Raw genomic sequence first — 22,676 nt, forward strand, 5'->3', positions numbered from 1 at the left:
TAACTTGAGGCTGGTCCTGTGGCAGCAGGAGATAACATTTTATTAAGGCTCTTCTCCTACTACCTGTAGGGGTAACAGCCTCTGCTACAAATAGTAAGTATTGCAGAGGTTGCCATACTATGCCTGTTAGACTCAAATCACTCGTTCTAAAGACAGACTTCTGCATGCTCGAGCAGAGCAAAAACTGTCTATGATTGGAAACATGTCCAGGCATTCATGTCTGAAAAGGACCTGTGAACTTGTTGTCTGGCTGTTGTGAAACAAAGGAAGTGGGCAATGCGGTCAAGTCAACCCCAGAAAGTGTCCAGAATGATGTCCAAGACATTCCTGTGGGTTTCACTAGCCAATCACCTTCTGACCTGCTATCAGATCATCAGATATTATTGATAACAGTATAATACAAAAGACAAGCATCAGCACTGAAGGACAGCTAGATCTATAATTTTCATTTGATGTTAACCCATTTCATAACAGCTGAGCACATCAGAGCAAGCACTGTCACCTGGTACTTCAGTTGTCCCAGAGAGACTGGTGCTACATGTAGGTTGTAAGGTCAAGAACTGTAATCACTTTGGGATATAAAGCAAGTAAATTGTATTGAAGAACATTTTTAAAAGAGCATCCAAGTCAGAATTGGATGCAGCCCAGGGGTGTAGCTATGGGGGGGCCATGGGGGCCTGGGCCCCCGCAAATTATGTCTGGGCCCCTGGTTTGGCTGGTGGGGGTCTACTACTACTACTACTACTACTACTACTATTTAGCATTTTTATAGCGCTACAAGGCTTACGCAGCGCTGCACAAACATAGAAGAAAGACAGTCCCTGCTCAAAGAGCTTACAATCTAATAGACAAAAATAAAGTAAGCAAATCAAAATTAATATGTACAGGAAGGAGGTGAGGAGGGTAGGTGGAGGCGAGTGGTTACGAGTCAAAAGCAATGTTAAAGAGGTGGGCTTTCAGTCTAGATTTAAAGGTGGCCAAGGATGGGGCAAGACATAGGGGCTCAGGAAGTTTATTCCAGGCGTAGGGTGCAGCGAGACAGAAGGCGCGAAGTCTGGAGTTGGCAGTAGTGGAGAAGGGAACAGATAAGAAGGATTTATCCATGGAGCGGAGTGCACTGGAAGGGGTGTAGGGAAGGACAAGTGTGGAGAGATACTGGGGAGCAGCAGAGTGAGTACATTTATAGGTCCCCAAAATTTCCTGCACTGCAGTTTTGTGAAGATGTGCTGTGCCAGCAAGTACATTGCCTGCCTACGTATCATCTTTATTGCACACTATGTGGACCTGGTGCGAAGCTAGGTTCCTAGCCGTGGAGAACCTTGAACAACAACACTACATCAGAACTAGTTAGAACCAGTTCTGCAGTGAAGGAAGAAGGTACGAGACCACCGAACAGACTAGGTGGTGTAAACCTCCCGGCCACTGGAGCTTCGGAAATGCAGCCCTCTGCTGGCTGGAGTCTCATTTACCACTCTCCTCGGAGTTCCCTTGGCTCCCAAGCCAAGCTATGTATTGCAATTGGCCAGGCAAACTGCTCAGCCACAGACAGTGCCAACCAAAGCAGTTCCAAACCACCAATGGTAAAACCCAGGTAACTCCAGCAAGCACAACACAGAAGCAAACAGTTCAAAACAAAGTGGTTTCCTTTATAATCCCCTCTCAGGGTATTGTTGAACTAAGCCCTCTTGAGGCTCCTTAGCGCTTGGCTTCACAACAGTTTATAAAGACACGTGCTGTACCTGCTCTCTATCTGGCCTCAGTGGACCCAGGCTCCTAAGCAGAACTCCAGCTGGACTTCTCCCAGTCACTGGCAAGCACCCACCTCAATATCCTGGGATCCTCCCTTACTCAGGGTGACTGCTCTGTACTTTCCTCTTGCTGGAAATCCCTCTCCATTATGTCCCGTGTGCCTCAGTCACTCCTCTGGGTCACAGTCAGTGACCCACGGTACTTTGCCTGGGACTCTCACACGGATTCTCCAGACTTCACAAATATGCAAATTTGGAAGTCAACATATGCAAATTCAGTTTATTAGGACTTGGGTTCAGTCTTGTGGGGATCAACTTCTTTCCAAGTATCATTCACTTGCAAATACACTGACTGAGCCCCTTTACTTTGAGACAGGTGTCTCAGTGTAAAACAGCCACCACCCCTGGATAGGACTTTCTTCACTCTCATTGACCTTACAGTCCTATCCTCCACCCCACGGCTGTTAGTCCATTTTAAACAATTCACAAGTCCCTCAACAACATGGTCTGGTTCACATCAACAACCTGGTCTGGTATGTACCTTCCTAGACTTTCAGCGTCTCCTTCTCTCTCTCTCTCTCTCTTCCATCTTCCCGATACACCTCCTCCAGCAGGCTTTCCAGGCTCTCATCTCGTCTCCCCTTCTCCTTGGGAGGTACTGTTTATATAGGACTTCCAATTATGCACCACACCCCTTCTGGGCCCCTCCTCCTAGTTCTGGAAGAGTTCAGAGCCTTGAATCAAATAGATTGAAAATTCTGCAGGAAACAAAACACTCCTTGGAATCACTGTGGATTGAAATTCCATGTGCAAAGGGGAAAAGGATAGTGATAGGAGTGTACTACCGTCCGCCTGGCCAGGACGAACAGACGGATGCGGAAATGTTAAAGGAAATCAGGGACGCAAACAAACTGGGCAACACAATAATAATGGGGGATTTCAATTACCCCCATATAGACTGGGTTAATGTAACATCTGTACACGCAAGGGACATAAGATTTCTTGATGAAATCAAGGACAGCTTCATGGAACAGCTAGTTCAGGAGCCGACAAGAGAAGGAAAAATACTAGACTTAGTCCTTAGTGGTGCTCATGATCTAGTGCAGGGGGTAACGATACGAGGGCCGCTTGATAACAGTGATCATAATATGATCGGTTTTGATATTGGCATTGAAGGAAGTGAAACTAGGAAATCAAGTACGCTAGCGTTTAACTATAGAAAAGGTGATTACGACAAAATGAGAAAAATGGTGAAAAAAAGACTGAAAGGAGCAGCTCGCAGAGTAAAAAACTTGCATCAGGCGTGGATGCTGTTTAAAAACACCATCCTGGAGGTTCAGGACAAATATATTCCACGTATTAGAAAAAAGGGAAAAAAGACTAAACGTCAGCCGGCGTGGCTAAACAGTAAGATAAAGGAAATCATTAGAGCCAAAAAACAATCCTTCAGAAAGTGGAGAAGAGAACCAACTGAAAGTAACAGGATAGATCATAAGGAATGCCAAGCCAAATGCAAAGCGGAGATAAGGAGGGCAAAAAAGGACTTTGAGAAGAAATTAGCGTTGGAAGCAAAAATACATAGTAAAAATTTTTTTAGATACATTAAAAGCAGGAAACCGGCCAAAGAGTCGGTTGGGCCGCTGGACGAAAATGGTGTTAAAGGGGCGATCAAGGAGGACAAAGCCGTAGCGGAGAAATTAAATGAATTCTTTGCTTCGGTCTTCACCGAGGAGGATTTGGGGGGGACACCGGTGCCGGAAAGAATATTTGAAGCGGGGGAGTCGGAGAAACTAAACAAATTCTCTGTAACCTTGGAGGATGTAATGGGTCAGTTCAGCAAGCTGAAGAGTAGTAAATCACCGGGACCTGATGGTATTCATCCCAGAGTATTAATAGAACTAAAAAATGAACTTGCGGAGCTACTGTTAGAAATATGCAATCTGTCCCTAAAATCGAGTGTAGTACCGGAAGACTGGAGGGTAGCCAATGTTACTCCGATTTTTAAGAAGGGTTCCAGAGGAGATCCGGGAAATTATAGACCGGTGAGTCTGACGTCGGTGCCGGGCAAGATGGTGGAGGCTATTATTAAGAATAAAATTGCAGAGCATATACAAAAACATGGACTGATGAGACAAAGTCAGCACGGATTTAGTGAAGGGAAGTCTTGCCTCACCAATCTAATGCATTTTTTTGAGGGGGTAAGCAAACATGTGGACAATGGGGAGCCGGTTGACATTGTATATCTGGATTTTCAGAAGGCGTTTGACAAAGTGCCGCACGAAAGACTCCTGAAGAAATTGCAGAGTCATGGAATCGGAGGTAGGGTATTATTATGGATTAAGAACTGGTTGAAAGATAGGAAGCAGAGAGTAGGATTGCGTGGCCAGTATTCTCAGTGGAGGAGGGTAGTTAGTGGGGTCCCGCAGGGGTCTGTGCTGGGTCCGTTGCTTTTTAATGTATTTATAAATGACCTAGAGATGGGAATAACTAGTGAGGTAATTAAATTCGCCGATGACACAAAATTATTCAGGGTCGTCAAGTCGCAGGAGGAATGTGAACGATTACAGGAGGACCTTGCGAGACTGGGAGAATGGGCGTGCAAGTGGCAGATGAAGTTCAATGTTGACAAGTGCAAAGTGATGCATGTGGGTAAGAGGAACCCGAATTATAGCTACGTCTTGCAAGGTTCCGCGTTAGGAGTTACGGATCAAGAAAGGGATCTGGGTGTCGTCGTCGATGATACGCTGAAACCTTCTGCTCAGTGTGCTGCTGCGGCTAGGAAAGCGAATAGAATGTTGGGTGTTATTAGGAAGGGTATGGAGTCCAGGTGTGCAGATGTTATAATGCCGTTGTATCGCTCCATGGTGCGACCGCACCTGGAGTATTGTGTTCAGTACTGGTCTCCGTATCTCAAAAAAGATATAGTAGAATTGGAAAAGGTACAGCGAAGGGCGACGAAAATGATAGTGGGGATGGGACGACTTTCCTATGAAGAGAGGCTGAGAAGGCTAGGGCTTTTCAGCTTGGAGAAGAGACGGCTGAGGGGAGATATGATAGAAGTGTATAAAATAATGAGTGGAATGGATCGGGTGGATGTGAAGCGACTGTTCACGCTATCCAAAAATACTAGGACTAGAGGGCATGAGTTGAAGCTACAGTGTGGTAAATTTAAAACGAATCGGAGAAAATTTTTCTTCACCCAACGTGTAATTAGACTCTGGAATTCGTTGCCGGAGAACGTGGTACGGGCGGTTAGCTTGACGGAGTTTAAAAAGGGGTTAGATAGATTCCTAAAGGACAAGTCCATAGACCGCTATTAAATGGACTTGGAAAAATTCCGCATTTTTAGGTATAACTTGTCTGGAATGTTTTTACGTTTGGGGAGCGTGCCAGGTGCCCTTGACCTGGATTGGCCACTGTCGGTGACAGGATGCTGGGCTAGATGGACCTTTGGTCTTTCCCAGTATGGCACTACTTATGTACTTATGTACTTATGCTACAAATACTCCCTGGTCCCCATGTTCAGGCCTTAGCTGGAGCTCCCTCTGCTGGCCCCTTCAGGTCATTACCCTGATGTCCCAATTGGAGCTTCCCCTAGGGACCAGATCATGGCATTTTCCCTATTCCTTGTAGGCGAGCGCCCCCTAGCGGCCTCCTCAGGGTAGGGCAGTCACTGTGTCTATCACAGTGGACGGTTGGGGGCTCCAAATTGGGGCAGTGAATACTCAGTCACAGCTAGTCAGAGACGCTGTTCCTCTCTTTTTTGTCATCAAACAGTTACCTAAAAGCTCCCAGCCACTCAGAGAAAGCCTATGTCCATCCACAGCGAGGAGACTGAAGGCACGTGAAGAGGGGATTTATGGTGCCTGGGACCACATACTGATGAACTCTGTAAAGGGGTCCTCCACTTCTGCTCTGGGGTTGTAACAGGAAGTCCTGTTCAGTGCACAGGGTTCCGGTGCCGTCCCACACTTTAATCAAGACTCCGTTCAAAAAAAAAAAAAATTTTAATTCAGGCTCAGTTCCACAAAGCACACTCCAAAAGCCAGATTCAAAACTCAGGCTCAATTCAGTTCACAAGTTCAAGTAAAGTTCAGTTCACAGGCTCCAGTAAAGTTCAGTTCAAACGAAAAAAAAAAAAAAAAAAACAATGATCAAATCACCTTTCCTTCTTCAGACACTTCAGAGGCCCTGCAGTAAGCAAGGCTGGCAGTTCACCTCCCACTTCACAGTAACAAACTCCTGTGGCCTCCCACACTGCCTTTAAGTGCTGGAAAGGTTTGGTTTTGTATCTTCCCATTCAATGTTGGCTTGCTCCTCTAAGCAAGGAAGTTCTGGAGGCAGGTCCTTTCCCTCTTCCACTGTCCATATACTCCATAGATTCATTTAGCTCTGAGCAGATATTCTCACCTCCCTGACGTCTGAGAGCTTTCAGGAGATCTGCCTTTCCCTCCTCACAGCTGGGAGGAATTATATATTGATTTCGCAACCACAGAAATTGGGCTTTTTAACTTCTGCTCCCACTGCTGGTAACTGGCCCCCTTTTCCTGGAGTTACTCCCATTCCTGCTAATGTTAGCAGTCCCTTCTGTGTTTTTGGGCCCACCCCACTCTTTCAGTCTCATAAGAGATTCTGGGTATGGTAGTTCTGGGGTTGGCTGCTTCTGTCTATGGTCACGTTTACTTGCCTTATCACAACTCTAACCTTGCTGGCTGAGTGGAGAAGCTTTTCTTGCATTCCGGATCCTCTTGCTGAATAACATACTTGTCCGCCTGATCCAAAACCACCGGATAAAGGCGAGACATTGCCTTAACCACCTTAAAACTCCCCTCAGGATCAGACCATTGAGCAGAAATGAACTCCTGAATAGCCTCATGAACTGGGAGCAAGCTCATCCTTATGAAAAACTCGCACAGCGGTAGGGTCATCAGGTTCTTCCTGTTTCAATTCCCCTTCCTCAAAATCTGCTGTCCTAGAAGGACGAAGGGAGTCTCCTGACAGCGCAGCCAAGGAGGGCAAAGAGGACCCAGGTCCCAAAGTAACTCCCTCAGCAATAGAAGCAGTTCTCCTCCTCTTAGAAGGGAGAGAGTCCTGAACAGATAACAAATGCTCCAATCCTGCCTCCGAGGAATGAACAGGGAGCACAAGAGCCTGAGTAACAGTCTGAGAGGCAGATTTCTTTAACAGGAAAGCTTAGTGCAACAACAAAACAAATTCTGGTGAAAACTGATCCCCAGAGCCCCCAAAAACGAAACAGGCATCCGAAAAGCGTGGAGAAGCTGAAGGAAGAGTCTCTGACTCAGCCGTCAGCAATGGCTCCGAAACCGCCATCAGCTGACTGGCAGGAGCCGCTTCGGTGGGGAGAGACAAAATGGTGCGCAGAGCAGTGCTGTCAGCGTGGGAAGCAGACAGCTCTCCTACGGCCGCAGCATCAGCCAGCTCAGACTTGGAGCAGCCCGCTACACAAAGCCCACCAGTTGATGGATTCATCTGCTGCAGCTAAAGGAAAGAAAATTATCAGGTAAGACATAATTTTACCTTTTATTGCTACAGCTTGTGGGTCTGGGGTTCTGGCTGAGGGATAGACAGAGAAGAGAGATAGAGATACTGGGAGGTAGAGGGGGAGGTGCTTGGGAGAGATAGGGGATGGAGAGATTCTAAGGGTAGATGAGGAGATACGGGAAGGGGAGAGAGATGCTGGGGAGGAAAGAGGGAAACACTGGGAGATGCATGGGAATGCTGGGAGATGGAGCAATCAAACATATAAAATGCGAGTGACCGTACTCACCCGCAAATGCGTAGTAGAGACTTCCCTCTTTGTCCTGCCCCCGTGTCAATAAGTGATGACGAGGGCGGGACAGAGAGGGAAACTGCGCGAAGGGGAGGGAGGGAGGGAACCGCTCCCCTCTCCCCGAGGTTGCTGCTACCGCTCCCCCCACCCGGAGTCACCGCCGCCCCCTCCACCCAGCCCGGGCCCTCTCTTCACTATTAAACTCACATCACCGAAAATGCAGCAGGGCAGATCAGCTGAGCTCCCGTTGGCCTTCCTTCCCTGCCTGTGTCCCGCCCTCGCCGATGCTACGTCACACGAGGGCAGGACACAGGCAGAGAAGGAAGGCCGAAGGCAGCTCAGCTGATCTGCCCTGTTGCGTTTTCAGCGATGTAAGTTCAATAACGAAGAGAGGGCCCGGGCCGGGTGGAGGGGGGGGGCGGTGGTGACGACCTTGGGGGGGGGGAGGGGGAGGGCAGGAGAAATGCTGGACATGGGAGGTATCAGAAGGAGGAGGGCCTTGGAGCTGGGAGGGAGGGACGGACGGAGGGGGGCCTTGGAGCTGCGAGGGAGGGACAGAGGGCCTTGCAGCTGGCAGGGAAGGAGGGGGGCCTTGGAGCTGGGAGAGAGGGACAGAAGGGGGCCTTCGAGCTGGCTGGGAGGGACGGAGGGGGGCCCTTGGAGCTGGGACGACTTGGGGCCTTGAAACTGAGAGGGCAGGCAGGGGGCCTTGGAGCTGGGAGGGGGGGGACGGAGGGGGGCCCTTGGAGCTGGGATGGGGGAAGGAACAGAGGGGGGCCTTTGGAGCTGGGAGGGAATGGGGTCTTGGAACTGGGAGGGAGGGCAGGGGGCCTTGGAGCTGGGGGGGAGGGACTGGGGCCTTGGAGCTGGCAGGGAAGGAGGGAGAGCAGGGGGCCTTGCAGTGGCAGCGAGGTGGGGGGAGGGGGCCCTGCAGCTGCAGGGGGAGGGGGCCCTGGAAAACCCCCATACCAATACTCATCCGTTTTAACGGGCTTAACGGCTAGTAGTAGAAGAAGGTAAAGATGAGAAGATGCCGAAGCACTACCGGGGGAGGGTTAGATGGGAAGAAACTGGCAGAGCAGGATTAAGGCATAGGCAAACTAGGTATTAGCCCAGGGTCCAAACGTTTAGGGGGGGCCCTGTCAGATGTGCTCAGAGCTCAGGAGACGAGAATTGCCAACTGTTGGATTTTTAATGATTCTAAAAATTTGTAAATTACATGTCTCAAAGTCAGAAGGATGGTTAATGTGCTCATTTTTAAAGCACATAGATATCTCAAAATGCCCCCCAAAAGGTCCATTTGCCAAAATAGTTCAAACAGCAATTTTAAAAAGCAGAAAAAATGTCCGCACTGCAGTTTGTTGATCTAGCAAGGGGGCATGTTGGGGGTGCATAGGAGGGTGTTTTGGGTGGGACTAGGAGGGTCCAAAAACAGGACATCCAACCAAGGAGGTTAGATTGAGAACATGAGATGGTATGATGTTAAAAATTTGAAGCCAGCTCAGCCCTACCTGCCCTACGCAGCCGTCATCCTCGTACACCCTAAACAAAGCAAAGAAACCTATCAGCTGCTACATCTATGTTGTAATTCTTTATTGTTCATAGCATTTTTATTTGATCTCACTTATATTTTCAAGCATACCAGCTTCTGCAACATACGGATGTACACAGAGGAAGTATCAGTTTCATAGATTAGAGTAGTAATTAGTTCTAAATCATAATCATTATGTCATTTGGAGGAGCTGGTTATGGGGACTCCCTGTAATCATGCAGAGATGTTTTCACCTAGTAAAGGGCCACCAAAACAGACATGAGAATCAGGAGCTCAACAATCAGAATTACTATTTTAAAAAGTATAAAGATTTTTAAACATTAGGTTAAAACCTGGGAGCATTTAACATCTTTTTTTTTTTCCTGTGTGTACATCAAAAGAAAAAGACAGTATGTAGGAACTTGCTCCTTTTGTTTTGTGGAATGCAGTGGTATATTGTAAAAATGCCCTTGCTTTTTTTATTACTACTATTTCAAAGACAGGTATTGAATAATGAGGGAAGAGCTTCTTTCATGCAGAAGTTCTGTCCAGAGTCAGTCTAAATGTGCCAACATTGTCCAATTCTGCTGTATATATTTATTTCTTCTTCAAGTCTGTGTGGTTGTAAATGGAATTTAAAAAAAAAATCTTTGTCTCCCACCGTGTGTTTATATATAGATGAGTGTGATTTTATTATAAAGGCAAACAATACACCACAAAAATACAGTAGCCAGTAGCACACTATTAGCTGCCAAGTCCATACAAAGTTAATTATGTTCAGTGGAAAATAAATCTGTTGGCAGCCTGTTATGTGAATATTCCATCACAGTTTCATTATTGTTACCAAGTATTAAATATTATGGACTTTTTCTTTAAACTTTTATTGTTTTAATTCTTTTATCTAGACCTTACATGCACATGGTATTACTTGTTAAACCAAAGGCAAAATCTAAGGGTGGTTAAACAATTTGGAATAAACTGTGTTGTGCTGTAGAAGTTGTTATTTTTACAATATGTGTATGGATGCCTGTTCTGGTGTGTGCATGTAATAATGTTTGAATAACTGTCTATACTTATGGCTTTGATTTCTGAACATACCACATCATTAAAGGACAGACTTTTAAATGCCCAGCTGGGTATATATTTATTTATTTATTTCTTACATTTGTATCCCACATATTTGTGGGCTCAATGTGGCTTACATAGTACCAGAGAGGCGTTTGGAGACTCCAGTGTAAACAAATATAAAGTGATGTTGTGGTAAGATAAAGTTCATGTGGCACAGCCACATTAGGGAATCGTACAACGGAAGAGTTGTGTTATGTCCATTACGTACTTTAGTTTTGTTGTGTTGCAGAGATCAGGCATTTATGTTGGATTGGTAGGGTATGCCTGTTTAAACAGGTTAGTTTTTAGTTTTTTCCAGAATTTTAGGTAGTCATACGTAATCTCATCTTTCTTAAATGTTTCAGACATATTTATCAACCTGCTCCCATGATGTTACTGAATTCTATTATTCTGTCTCACTGTATTTTCAAATATAAGCCACATTGAACTCAAGTTTGCGTGGGATAATGCAGAATATAAATGTCAATTTTTTAAAAATCCTTTATCCTCCACCTTTTAAGGCACTGCCTATCCATTTGGATGGGGATGGCACAAGGAAAGTTTGGTCCAGTAAAAACTCACTTAAATAATCTGTTCCTTAGCTGGGCTCTAGTATTATTATATTGAAAATGTGACCATACCATGCCTTTGTGGTTATGAATAAGTTAAACAATTAACTGGCTTTCTTGAAATAATTATATAACTTTTGGCTGTATGACTAGGAATAAAGACACACACTTATATATGCCTCATGTACAGCCATAAAACAACCTTTTAGGGTGGATAGTATTCACAATGAGCTCTTTCAATCAAATAGAAGAGATAAGAGTTTTCAGTTTTGGCACAATATAAGTCATCACAAGAACAAAATGTAAGAAAACCAGTGGACTGCATTAGGGGCTTATAGCCCATTTAGTTATGCTTCAACAAATGGGAGATCTGCATGAAGCCAAATATTTATTTTTATTATTTTGACTTATAAAACCACATGTCCCTGAAACATGCTCAAAACAGAATAATCCATTTGTGCATCTAAAATTTAAACTTCTACAAAAGAGATGAGGTGAAGATGTGATTCCATGTGCCCCAGGCTTCCCAAGGCGGATTACAACAACAGTTAACATGAACCCATCAGGAAACAGGATATCCTCACTGAAATTTGGTCACGTATTACTGTATTCTATAGAACAGTGTAGAAAAATGAGCATAAAATACAGTTTATAACTGCTGTTTTAACCAGCTACAATAATTTTTAAGCTGTTTTAGCGATATTCAATTTATTTCATGATATTTATATCTAGATATGGAAACCTTTCAAATAAATAAAAAAAGCTGTCAAATACGGTTTTTTTAAATCTATTATCCTCACTTTTTAAGACACTGCCTATCCAACTGCAACAGCTTTAGACTTTTTACAGATGGACCACACATAGATAGTCCATTATTTTTTAATAAGCTTTTGTTATTGTTTTCAATAGTGTTTGCCATTGTTTTGGATGAACTAAAGTGGTGGCAAGCTCCGCCTATTGGTGGCAAGCTTTGCCTTACTGGCTTCAGCCCCCATAATGGGCTAGATAGGCTCATGCCATCTTCTGTTCTCAATGTAACCTCCTTGCATCCAACATTGATAATAGAACAGGACGAAATGTCCAAGTCTTAGATTTAAGATGTCCTAAGTTAGGCCTGTTTCAAACACATCCAGGGTTAAAAAATAAAAAAAGTGATCTGATTGAGCTGCTGACCACTGCAGGGATTAAGGCATTACCCCTGCATAATTTCCTGGTGGTTACTGTCCCCCTCCCTCTCCCCGAAAGTGAAACTAGAAAGGAATACTATGTTCTATGACTGGCTGACGTATTACAGGCATTCTAACAAAAACAGGAAGTAAGTATAGGCTAGCTAACAGCTCAGTGGATTTTAACCCAAGGTACCCCAGGTTCAAATCTCACTTTAACTCTTTCTTCTTCTTTTTTTTTTTTAATTGCGAGACCTCCAGAAACAGAAATATACTTACTGTACCTAAATATGTAAGCACCTGCAAGCCTGAAGGCTACTGAAGTGGTGTATAATTAGGTACAGTAGGCAGAAGCGTAGCGAGGGCAGCTGACACCCGTGGCGGTTCACCGCTGCGCCCCCCCCGGGTGCAGCATGGCGCCCCCCCCTCGGAACGTGAATGCACCCCCCCGGAGCGCGCAACCCCCCCCCCCGGAGCACAGTCTTACCAAGGGGGGCGGGCAGGAGGACTGCTCCGCCCCGAGTGCAGTCGCTGGGAGCTGCGTCGGCTCCGTTGGTTCCTTGCTGTCTCTGCCCCGGAACAGGAAGTAAGCTATTAAATGGTTCTGACATATTAGTTATCAGCCTCATAACTGCTGTAGCTTTCTCAACAAAAGTAACGTCATCCACAAAGAGGTTTACACAAAATTCCTGATTGCCCACCTTTATCTTGCAATCTCCCTAGACTCTCTTATCTTCATTGCCAGGGCTTCCAAAGATAGTAAAAAATTGCAACCCTGTTCAGCTCCTCTGTGCGATTCAAATGGATCTGTTAGTCAACCACTGATCAACAATTGATCTACATGCGTATTATACAAGACCTTCGCTCAGTCCAAAAACTCTGTATTTCTAATTGCTAGAGACCCCACAAAAGATATTCCCATGAGAGTTTATCAAACACTTTGTCTGTGTCCAGAATGGCCAGTATTAAATCCTCATGATTATTCCTTGCAATGTGTAGTGTTGCAACAAGTTAGTGGCAACAAACCATAGACTGTTATTGAGACACAGGGAAAGCCATTGCTTGCCCTGGGATTGGTAGCATGGAATGTTGCTACTATTTGGGTTTCTGTCAGGTACTTTTTGACCTCTATTGGCCACTGTTGGAAGCACCATTGGTCTGACCCAGTATAGCTGTTCTTATATTATTATGTATAAGATCCCATGAACTCTATATCCCTTCTTGGTTTGTTTAACAAGATCACGTGTGTTCTATTCTGTTCTGTGTCCTGGCTGCTTATTCCTAAGGTTTCCAGGCGCATTTTCTGCATTGGGTTAGCAATAAGATCACTTACGATTTTATAATACTCTGAGCCAAATTTATCCACATCAGGTGATTTAGCTAGCTTAAGTTTTTAAATGATATCCAGAGTTTCCTCCAGGGTTATAGGTTGGTTTGTAAGTGCAAAAGCTAAATTGCACCTTTGCGATCAGTCGTGCAAATTATCAAGTGTAACTTGGATTAGCAAGTTTATTAGGTGAGAAAAGAATAATTTACAACAAGCACGACTCAAGTTAGAAGTGCTTCCAGTTAACCAAACTGTTTCTATGTGAAACTATATTTCTAAAGGAACTTTCGAACACTGTTATAATCAGATTTGCTAGAACTTGAACTTTGAAGAGAAAATTTCCTGATTTAAATAACCCAGAATAAAATAAATAAGTGCAATCTTACTGCTTATTAGGTAGTGTCTGTCTCTCTGAAGGATAGCCTATATGTGAATATGCAACTGGTCCTACTACTTCAAGGCTGTAGTCCTTTAAAATAAGCTCTGCCAAGCCGCAGTCCATAGCTCATGTCTGTCAATGGGTAAGATGACAAGAGGTGTTCATAATTCTCTCAGTACTGGCATTCGGACAGGAATTACACAACGAGGTCAATGTAGCTGCAGCTAAGGTACAAATCCAGTAACAAGTCAGAGAGCTCAAGTTATGAGTCAAGAGCTAATAGTAAATATTCAGAGCTCAAAGTAAAAGTCATGGTAAAAAGTTTTGAGTTCAGAGCATAGGCCCCCAATAATCTTAGACTTCATATTTTCAAAGGTTTTTCTTTTTCTTATTAATTCTTATGTGCATCCAAAAGCAAATGGTACCATTGGCTATACTATTAAAACATGGAAACATGGATGCTGAACTGATGAACCAAAACATTATTTTCCCCACTCCTATCCAAGAAGATTCTGCTTTGAGATGGTTCTGGAAATGCTAGTCTTCATTACTGAACTAGAATCTCATGTGGAGTGGCATAATTGAAAGGAGCACCAAGTTTTGCTGAGGACGTCCTCGCAGGACGTCCCGGCGAAGGGGCGGGGAAACCCGTATTATCGAAACAAGATGGGCGTCCATCTTTCGTTTCAATAATACGGTCGGGGACGCCCAAAACATGAAATTTAGGTCAACCTTAGAGATGGTCATCCCTGATTTTCGCCATTAATGGAAACCGAGGACGTCCATCTCAGAAATGACCAAATCCAAGCCATTTGGTCGTGGGAAGAGCCAGCATTCATAGTTCACTGGTCCCCCTCACATGCCAGGACACCAACCGGGCACCCTAGGGGGCAATGCAGTGGACTTCACAAATTGCTCCCAGGTGCATAGTTCCCTTACCTTGTGTGCTGAGCCCCCCGAATCCCCCCAAAACCCACTCCCCACAACTGTACACCACTACCATAGCCCTAAGGGGTGAAGGAGGGCACCTACATGTGAGTACAGTGGGTTTGTGGTGGGTTTTGAAGGGCTCACATTTACCACCACAAGTGTAACAGGTAGGCGGGGGGATGGGCCTGGGTCCGCCTGCCTGAAGTGCACTGCACCCACTAAAACTGCTCCAGGGACCTACATACTGCTGTCATGGAGCTGGGAATGACATTTGAGACTGGCATAGAGGCTGGCAAAAAATATTTAAAAAGTTTTTTTTTTTAGGGTGGGAGGGGGTTGGTGACCACTGGGGGTATAAGGGGAGGTCATCTCCGATTCCCTCCGGTGGTCATCTGGTCAGTTCGGGCACCTTTTTGAGGTTTGGTCATAACAAAAAATGGACCAAGTAAAGTCACCCAAGTTCTCGTCAGGGATGCCCTTCTTTTTTCCATTGTTGGTCGAGGACACCCATGTGTTAATCACGCCACAGTCCTGCCTTCGCTATGCTTCCGACACACCCCCATGAACTTTGGTCATCCCCACGATGGAAAGCAGTTGAGGACGCCCAAAATCGGCTTTCAATTGTGCTGATTTGGGCGACCCTGTGAGAAGGACGCCCATCTCCCGATTTGTGTCAAAAGATGGACGCCCTTCTCTTTCGAAAATAAGTCTGATAGTGATACAAAGCCTAATTTTAGAAAGGATGTGGAGGTGGGAATTGAGATATCCAGATAGGGTGAACTGTGCATTTCCCAATCTTTACAAATGTAGAAACTTTGTAAAATGTATGAAAGGATGCATTAACTGCATGTCTATGTCCTTTTACATCGCTTAGTACTACCTCTAGCGGTTAGGCTGTCATATAAGGTATCATAGGTGCCATTTTGAATCTGGGATCGACGTGTAAAAGCAACTAAGGATCACTCCTGCTCCCACTAGACTACTGGGAGCCCTGATGATTAAGGGTAGGGGTAGGAGAGCTTTCTGGGGGGGGGGGGGTTGTGAAATTCATGGGAGCAGTCTGTACTAGGAAGGGATCCTTTTGGAAGGGTCTCATAGGTTGTTGTATAATGGGGGTTTGGTGGTACTAATGTTGGAAGAGAGTTGGAAAAGTTGGGAGCTGGATTCAGTCTTTATTCCTGTCCGTTCCATCTGGCACTTATGCTTGCCTTGGGAGCAGGTGTAAATATTGATGTCTAGATTGTTTCATACTAATGTATATTCCCCATGCAAAATGGGGAATATACATTGGCATTTTTGGTCTGCCAAAACCACTTCCACTCCATGCCCTGGCCTCGCCCTCTTGCTAAATGTGGTGTAGATCAGCAGCTTTCTCAAACTGTTATTTGTCTGTATAAGTGATCTACACATTTATTTACACACAAAGATGCTCCTAAAAGGAGGGCCACAATGTTTACGTGATCTCATGCAAATACTGTCAAGTCACTTTAGTGTCAGCTTCTTCACTTGCTGAGAGCAATGTTCTGTTTAGTCAGCAATAAGCACTGTAAAATGTAATGCAGGTTGGACAGCTCCAGAATCCTTTGCTGAAAATTGATTGGCTGTTAAATACCTGCGAAACAGACTAGGATATCTTTGGCAGGTTCAGTTTCTAAAGAATTGTTGGAGTAAATATTCAACTGGCAGTTGAATACCCTTCTCCACCACCGCCAATTCCAGGCTTCGCCCATTCTGCCTCGCCTCACCCAATGCTTGGAATAAACTTCCTGAGCCCTTACGCCAAGCCCCCTCCCTACCCATCTTCAAATCCTTACTCAAAGTCCACCTCTTCAATATTGCTTTTGGCACCTAACCTTTATACCTTTCAGGAAATCTAGACTGCCCATTTTGATGACCCCCTACTTGTCTGACTGTACATTTTATCCTTTAGATTGTAAGCTCTTTGAGCAGGGACTGTCCTTTTATGTTAAATTGAACAGCGCTGCGTAACCATAGTAGCGCTTTAGAAATGTCAAATAGTAGTAGTAGTAGTAGTAGTGCTGTGTTTGGCTGCCTGCTGCCGGTGTGATTCCTGGAAATTCAATGCCAGGCCATGTCTGGGCTTCAGTATTGAATTTCCAGGTTTGCGGAGCCAGCTAAAGCATAGCTGGTTAAGTGCAATATTTAGCACTTAACCTGCTATGGGGCCCCGCCTAAAGATAGGACTGACTTTTATGCAGTCCTATTTATGCGGTTATCATGGCAAGTTCTGAATATCAGGGAGAGCAGGAGGGACTGGAGACCTACTGAGCAGTGGAATTAGGCTATGCTTTGTCATCTTGCACCTCCTTCGGGGGTTGGCTGCTCTCCTTTCAGCATCCACAATGAATATGCATGAAATAGATTTGCATATAATGGAGGCAATGCATGCAAATCAAGTTCATGCATATTTATTGTGGATATCCTGAAAACCTGACTGGTAAAGGGGTACTCTAGGACTGGACTTGAAACATTGGCATAGCACATAAGTGTAAGGAGATGTACACATGTATGGCGCATGTGCAGGACATGGGCATACCTCTCCCTCACACACCTCTTTCTGCCCTATAAGATTGGACCACTACTGTGGTGTGCAACCACAGGGCATGTCCAAAGGGGCATGCCAGGCCCCTTGGGATCCCCTGAAGATTTTCAAGTATTTTATTAATTTCCTATTGAGCTTTCAGTATTTCTTCCGATGGGAAAGAAGAAGAAGGTGGTTGGAACGTTTACAACATCTATTAAGGGTCCTATAGATAGACGTGCCACCCCCAGGGTTAAGCGATTAGTAATAGCAGACAACTCACCTGCTGAGGGAGCTTCATTTAGTTCCCTGGAGAGTATTCCTCCACCACAATTGTTGGCTGCAGTATCCCCGTCTTTGGTACATAAGTACATACGTATTGCCATACTGGGACAGACTGAGGGTCCATCAATCCCAGTATCCTGTTTCCAACAGTGGCCAATCCAGGTCACAAGTACCTGCAAGATCCCAAAACAGTACAATACATTTTATGCTGCTTATCCTAGAAATAAGAAGTGGATTTACCCAAGTCCATTATGTCCATGTCTTATGGACTTTCCAACCTTTTTTAAACCTTGCTAAGCTAACCACTGTTATATTGCCTGGCAATGAATTCCAGAGTTTAATTACCTGTTGAGTGAAGATATATTTTCTCCAATTCATTTTCAATTTACTACTTTGTAGCTTCATTGCGTGCCCCCTAGTCCTAGTATTTTTGGAATGGGTAAACAAGCAATTCACTTCTACTCATTCCACTCCACTCATTATTTTAAATACTTCTATCAAATCTCCCCTCAGTTGTCTTTTCTCCAAGCTGAAGAGCCCAAGCCATTTCAGTCTTTCCTCATAGGGAAGTCATCCCATCTGTGCTTACCACAGACAAATCAAGGCTGATACAAATCAGCTCCGCCTCTGCATGAATGATTTTACTGAAACTGCTCAGGACCGACTGCACTGGAAGAGACTCACTATTGACACCCTTGCCATGGCTGCCACAGTACCTAAGGCTCTACCACCGAAGAGACCGTACTTGTTGATTTGACCTGACTTGAATCACACCAAATAACCCAAACCACCAGAACATGAATCCTTATGGAAACACTTTCTCCAATTCCATCCAGCCTACCACCCTCTATCAGTCTCCTCTCCATTTATCTAGAGCTTACTCTTCACCTCTTCAACTGATCTTGGTACATGGAGTTGACTAGTTTCACTCTTGTCACCTCCTACCTTTCTATGACTTCCATCATACTCTAGCTTAGTACAGAAAATAAAAAAATCCTGATATAGTGTTTATGAATGCAAGCAGGTAACACTACAAGCATGGTTGGTAGTTGCACATCTCACTTTTTTATGGTTTGGAGGCCAGCACTACAAATTAAAAACATGTCCTTTATTTCCCTGTCCCTTTCACACCACCTGTCATTAAAGAGAACCAAAGTTAATTATCATAATAGAGGAAGAAAGAGATAGAGATAATATACAAACTTCTACTCAAAATATCCAATTAAAGGCATGACTTCGTACACTTTTTGCTGTGGGAATTAAGGGGTTGGGCAGGGTGATTAGGTGGGGGGGGGGGGGGGGAGAGAGTTTGAGGTTTCATTTTTTTTTCATAAATGAATTAAGCATATATTGTTTCCATTTCTGTTGCTACGTTCAAATTTCTCTGTAATGTCATGCAGTTTTTACTACTTTTGAAATATTGGTGCTGCACAATAAAAATTGCTTTAAACATAATAAAGTTCAAATTCAACTTAGTTTGAACATTCATGCAATTCAGCTCCCAATGCAGCACACACCGACTCTGGCCAAAGTTTCACCAATCAGGCTGTGCCAAGGTGCCAAAGCAGTTCCAAGCTGACACGCTTTTGCACCTTGACACAGCCTGATTGGTGAAATTTTGGTCACTGTCAGTGTGTGCTGCATTGGGAGCTGAATTGCATAAATGTTCAAGCTAGGTTGAATTTGAACTTTATTATAACGTCGTGCCTTTAATTGGATCCATGGAAATTGGTTTCATTGGAGTTTTAACAATTGAGTTCTCAAGGGGTTTTTATGCTGATGAAGTAAATCTACCCAATATATTTCTACCATACTTTCTTCTGTAATATAGAAGTGGAGGAAGGGTTCTGAGGCTTTTTCTCCTCTGAGTTTTTTGTACTCCACTGAATCTATGATATTTATAAGTTTTGCAAGCTCAGTTATAGAAAGAGTTTTGAGTAGAAGATTAAAGAGAACCAAGCCAAAGTCCCGTATAAAAGGCAAATAATGAAAAGAAATAGAGCAAAAAAAAAAGAAAGTAAACACAATTTGAAGAAAATACAGGAAAGAGGAAGAGAGAAAAATAAGCAAGGGGTCAGAAACAGTGACTCAGAAAACACTTAGATATAACTAGTTGTGGCTTGCTCTGACTTAGAGGCCTGCAGAGAATGCTGCTGAACAGAGAGAATAAAAATAAGAAATCAGAAATCAGTGGCACATGCACATCTCATATATTTTTGTACCATACACAGTCATAAATCACTGATCAATTTAGAGTCAAAAGAGTAAAACCTACACTGTCCTCTTGCTTGGTATAAAGTATTGTTTTGTACTATCTACTGTATGTCCTGAACATTTTGTGCTGAAAGTATATGTTCCTGTGTTAGGGGACATCACAGATAACTACATCTCTAGCACCAGTTTCTTCACATGTCGGATTGAACTCAGGATTGTGCCTGCACCTCCATATACCAGTTTCTAATGAAAACAGCACTGTCGTGCCCTTAAAACTTTTATTCATAGTCCTGTGGTGCACCCAATATATAATCAAAGAAAATTTCATCAGGCCCAATTCCCCAGATATTTTAATTTTGGCAAACTTGGGCATTCTTCCAAATGTGCAATTTTTTTTACAGTTCACAGACCAACATATACTATAATCTTCTCTTCTCTTTTTATTCTTACTTATCCTATCTGTCACGACTGTGCCCATCTTTCAGGCTCTCATGCATCTCGCTACCTGGTGGTTAGACCTGGTGGCTGCGATGGACTGTCTGTTTGCAGTTTCCCATGTTCCAGAAGTCATGCCGGTCTGGTCCGGTCCGGATTTTCCAGCCTTCCAGACTGGCTTGGGATTGTTGGAACTAAGCAGCACCCTTACCTGCTGAACTCCCTTGTATGTTGCCTTTATTAACCACTTGGAAACTTGCTACTTTGCCTTGGCAACAGAGGTCTTCAGTTGTGTTCTTATCCTTGTTGGTCTGTTGTGTTTCCTGCCCTGAAAGCTTGCTTTGCCTGTCTTTGACCCTGTTGGTTTCCTGGTTTATTCTACGGTCTGCTGCCTGCCCAAGACTCTGCTTGTTTCCAGGTTTATTCTATTGTCTGCTGCCTGCCCAAGACTCTGCTTGTTTCCTGGTTTATTCTGCTGTCTGCTGTCTGCCCAAGACTCTGCTTGTTTCCTGGTGTATTCTACTGTTTGCGGCCTGCCCAAGACTCTGCTTGTTTCCTGGTTTATTCAACTGTCTGCTGCCTGCCCAAGTCCCTGCTGGATTCCTGGTTTACTACTGATTGCCGCCGGCCTATAGACTCTGTTGGGTTCCTGGTTTCCCTTCTGCCTTGCTTCCTGCCGGTAAGACTCTGTTTGATTCATGGACTATTCTCCTGCGTCTGCTTAGTGCTTCTGTTCCAGTCCAGCTGCTCCAGTCCGGCCTGTGCCCGTCTGTCTGTGGTCTGCCTTGCCTCCTGTTTGGGTGATTTGCCTGCCGCTGCTGCTCCTCAGCAGTGGCCCAAGGGCTCACTTTTCCTCACCAGCGTGACACTATCTAAAGTTAGCGTTCCTTTCTATCTTTATTTTAATTTTGCTTTTATGTAAGCCTCTGTTATGTTTATCGTGAAGTACAGTTTACCAAGTTCGTGAAGTACAGTTTACCAAGTTTATTAAACTATACATTCTTTCTTTGATGGATGGGGTGTTAAAGGGATACAAATTCCCACTGGCTACTTTGCCGGCTTCCTTCATATTGCTAGGGCTCACAATGGGGCCCTTTTACTAAGCTGCGGTAAAAGGGGCTCTATGCTAGTGATGGCAGCCATTTTTGTTGCATGCAGGTTCCCATTTACTGCAGTGAATGAAAATTGGAAAAAATAAAATGGCCGTGCGGTAAGTTTGCACTTGCTGAGTAGCTATTTCAGAGGGAGCTTACTGCCACCCATTGAGGTGGTAGTAAGGGCTCCCATGCTAACCTGGCACTACCTGATTACTGCTGGGTAACCCCCTGTAGTAATATTTTTCCATAATTATCGCTAGCACTAGAAATGATGCGTGCTGGGGGTGGAAATACTGCCAGCCCCTGCGTTGGGCCGGCAGTAGTTCCAGGTTGCCGAGAGGCAAGACTTTAGTAAAAGGCCCCAATGAGCATTAAGACCCTCAATGAAGTATTTAGGAAAGAATTAATTTAATTTAAAGTTTTGTAGCCGTTACTTTCGGCCTTAAGACAGTACAAAGCGGATTGCAATTTGGAAATTAAGAAGCAGTTGTCTAATTTTGATTTACGTCCTTCAAGTAATGAAGACAAATCTGACTCGGATGCGACAGTTCATGTTGAAAGCTTACTATGGCCCGAGTCGCAAAGCAAGTCACAGTCCACACCTACTCCAGTAGATGACGAGGAGGAGGAAGTTATGATTGCTCACTCCCATCCAGAAGAAAGTTATAATGAATATTTGCCCAGAGGGTGTGAAAACAAATGCCATTCACATCTGCATGACACGCTTGGCCAGTCAGATGACCTCATTCACCACCATCATGACTATCATCATATTCTGCACCATCATCATCACCAGAACCACCACCCCCATAGCCATACCCAGCGTTACTCACGAGAAGAGTTGAAGGAGGCTGGCATTGCCACTTTAGCCTGGATGGTGATTGTGGGCGATGGACTGCACAACTTGAGTGATGGATTGGCAATAGGAGCTGCCTTTACTGAAGGTTTATCAAGTGGCTTAAGTACGTCTCTTGCTGTGTTTTTTCATGAACTACCTCATGAATTAGGTGATTTTGCTGTTCTTCTAAACGCTGGCATGACTGTGAAGCAAGCATTTTTCTATAATTTATTGTCAGCTCTGCTGGCATACTTTGGAATGGTTACTGGGATTCTTGTTGGCCACTATGCAGAAAATGTTACATTATGGATATTTGCACTTACTGCAGGCTTATTCATGTATGTAGCTCTTGTGGACATGATGCCCGAGATGTTGCATAATGATGCTAGTGATCATGGCTACAGCCGTTGGGGATACTTTCTGTTGCAGAATGCTGGAATCCTGTTAGGTTTTGGTGTTATATTGTTAATTTCAGTATTTGAATATAGAATTGTATTTAACATAAACCTGTAGTATCTGTTACACTATTTTACATTTTTTTTTCCAGAACTTGAAAGGTTTTTTACTTATTGCTGTTTAATGTAGAGTTTTTCACAGCCTAAGTTTTTTTTATTTTTCTAGTCTTTTGAAGTTACATTTGATGTGAAATGTAAAGGCTTTAATTCTGTGTATCGAATTAGCTGCTTTTACAGTTTATAGTTCAGAATAGTAGCACTT

General features: G+C 44.2%; 1 protein-coding gene across 1 annotated transcript; it reads left to right on the plus strand.

Moving 5' to 3' along the window:
- The first annotated feature begins 1,436 nt into the window (after positions 1 to 1,436).
- Positions 1,437 to 22,472, plus strand: LOC115477076 (zinc transporter ZIP6-like). Its single transcript, XM_030213692.1, has 2 exons — positions 1,437 to 1,591; positions 21,569 to 22,472. The coding sequence occupies exons 1-2, from the start codon at positions 1,437 to 1,439 to the stop codon at positions 22,470 to 22,472; spliced, it is 1,059 nt and encodes a 352-aa protein (XP_030069552.1).
- Positions 22,473 to 22,676: the final 204 nt, after the last annotated feature.

This window comes from Microcaecilia unicolor, chromosome 9 (assembly GCF_901765095.1).
Source record: "Microcaecilia unicolor chromosome 9, aMicUni1.1, whole genome shotgun sequence".
NCBI classification, from domain to species: Eukaryota; Metazoa; Chordata; class Amphibia; order Gymnophiona; family Siphonopidae; genus Microcaecilia; species Microcaecilia unicolor.

What these genes read in the sequence shown, in the direction of transcription:
- LOC115477076 (XM_030213692.1), top strand. Translation starts at nt 1,437, where the DNA reads ATGCAGCCCTCTGCTGGCTGGAGTCTCATTTACCACTCTCCTCGGAGT. An exon ending in CCACCAATGGTAAAACCCAG is followed by an intron (nt 1,592 to 21,568) that starts GTAACTCCAGCA and finishes TTCGGCCTTAAG; the next exon opens with ACAGTACAAAGCGGATTGCA.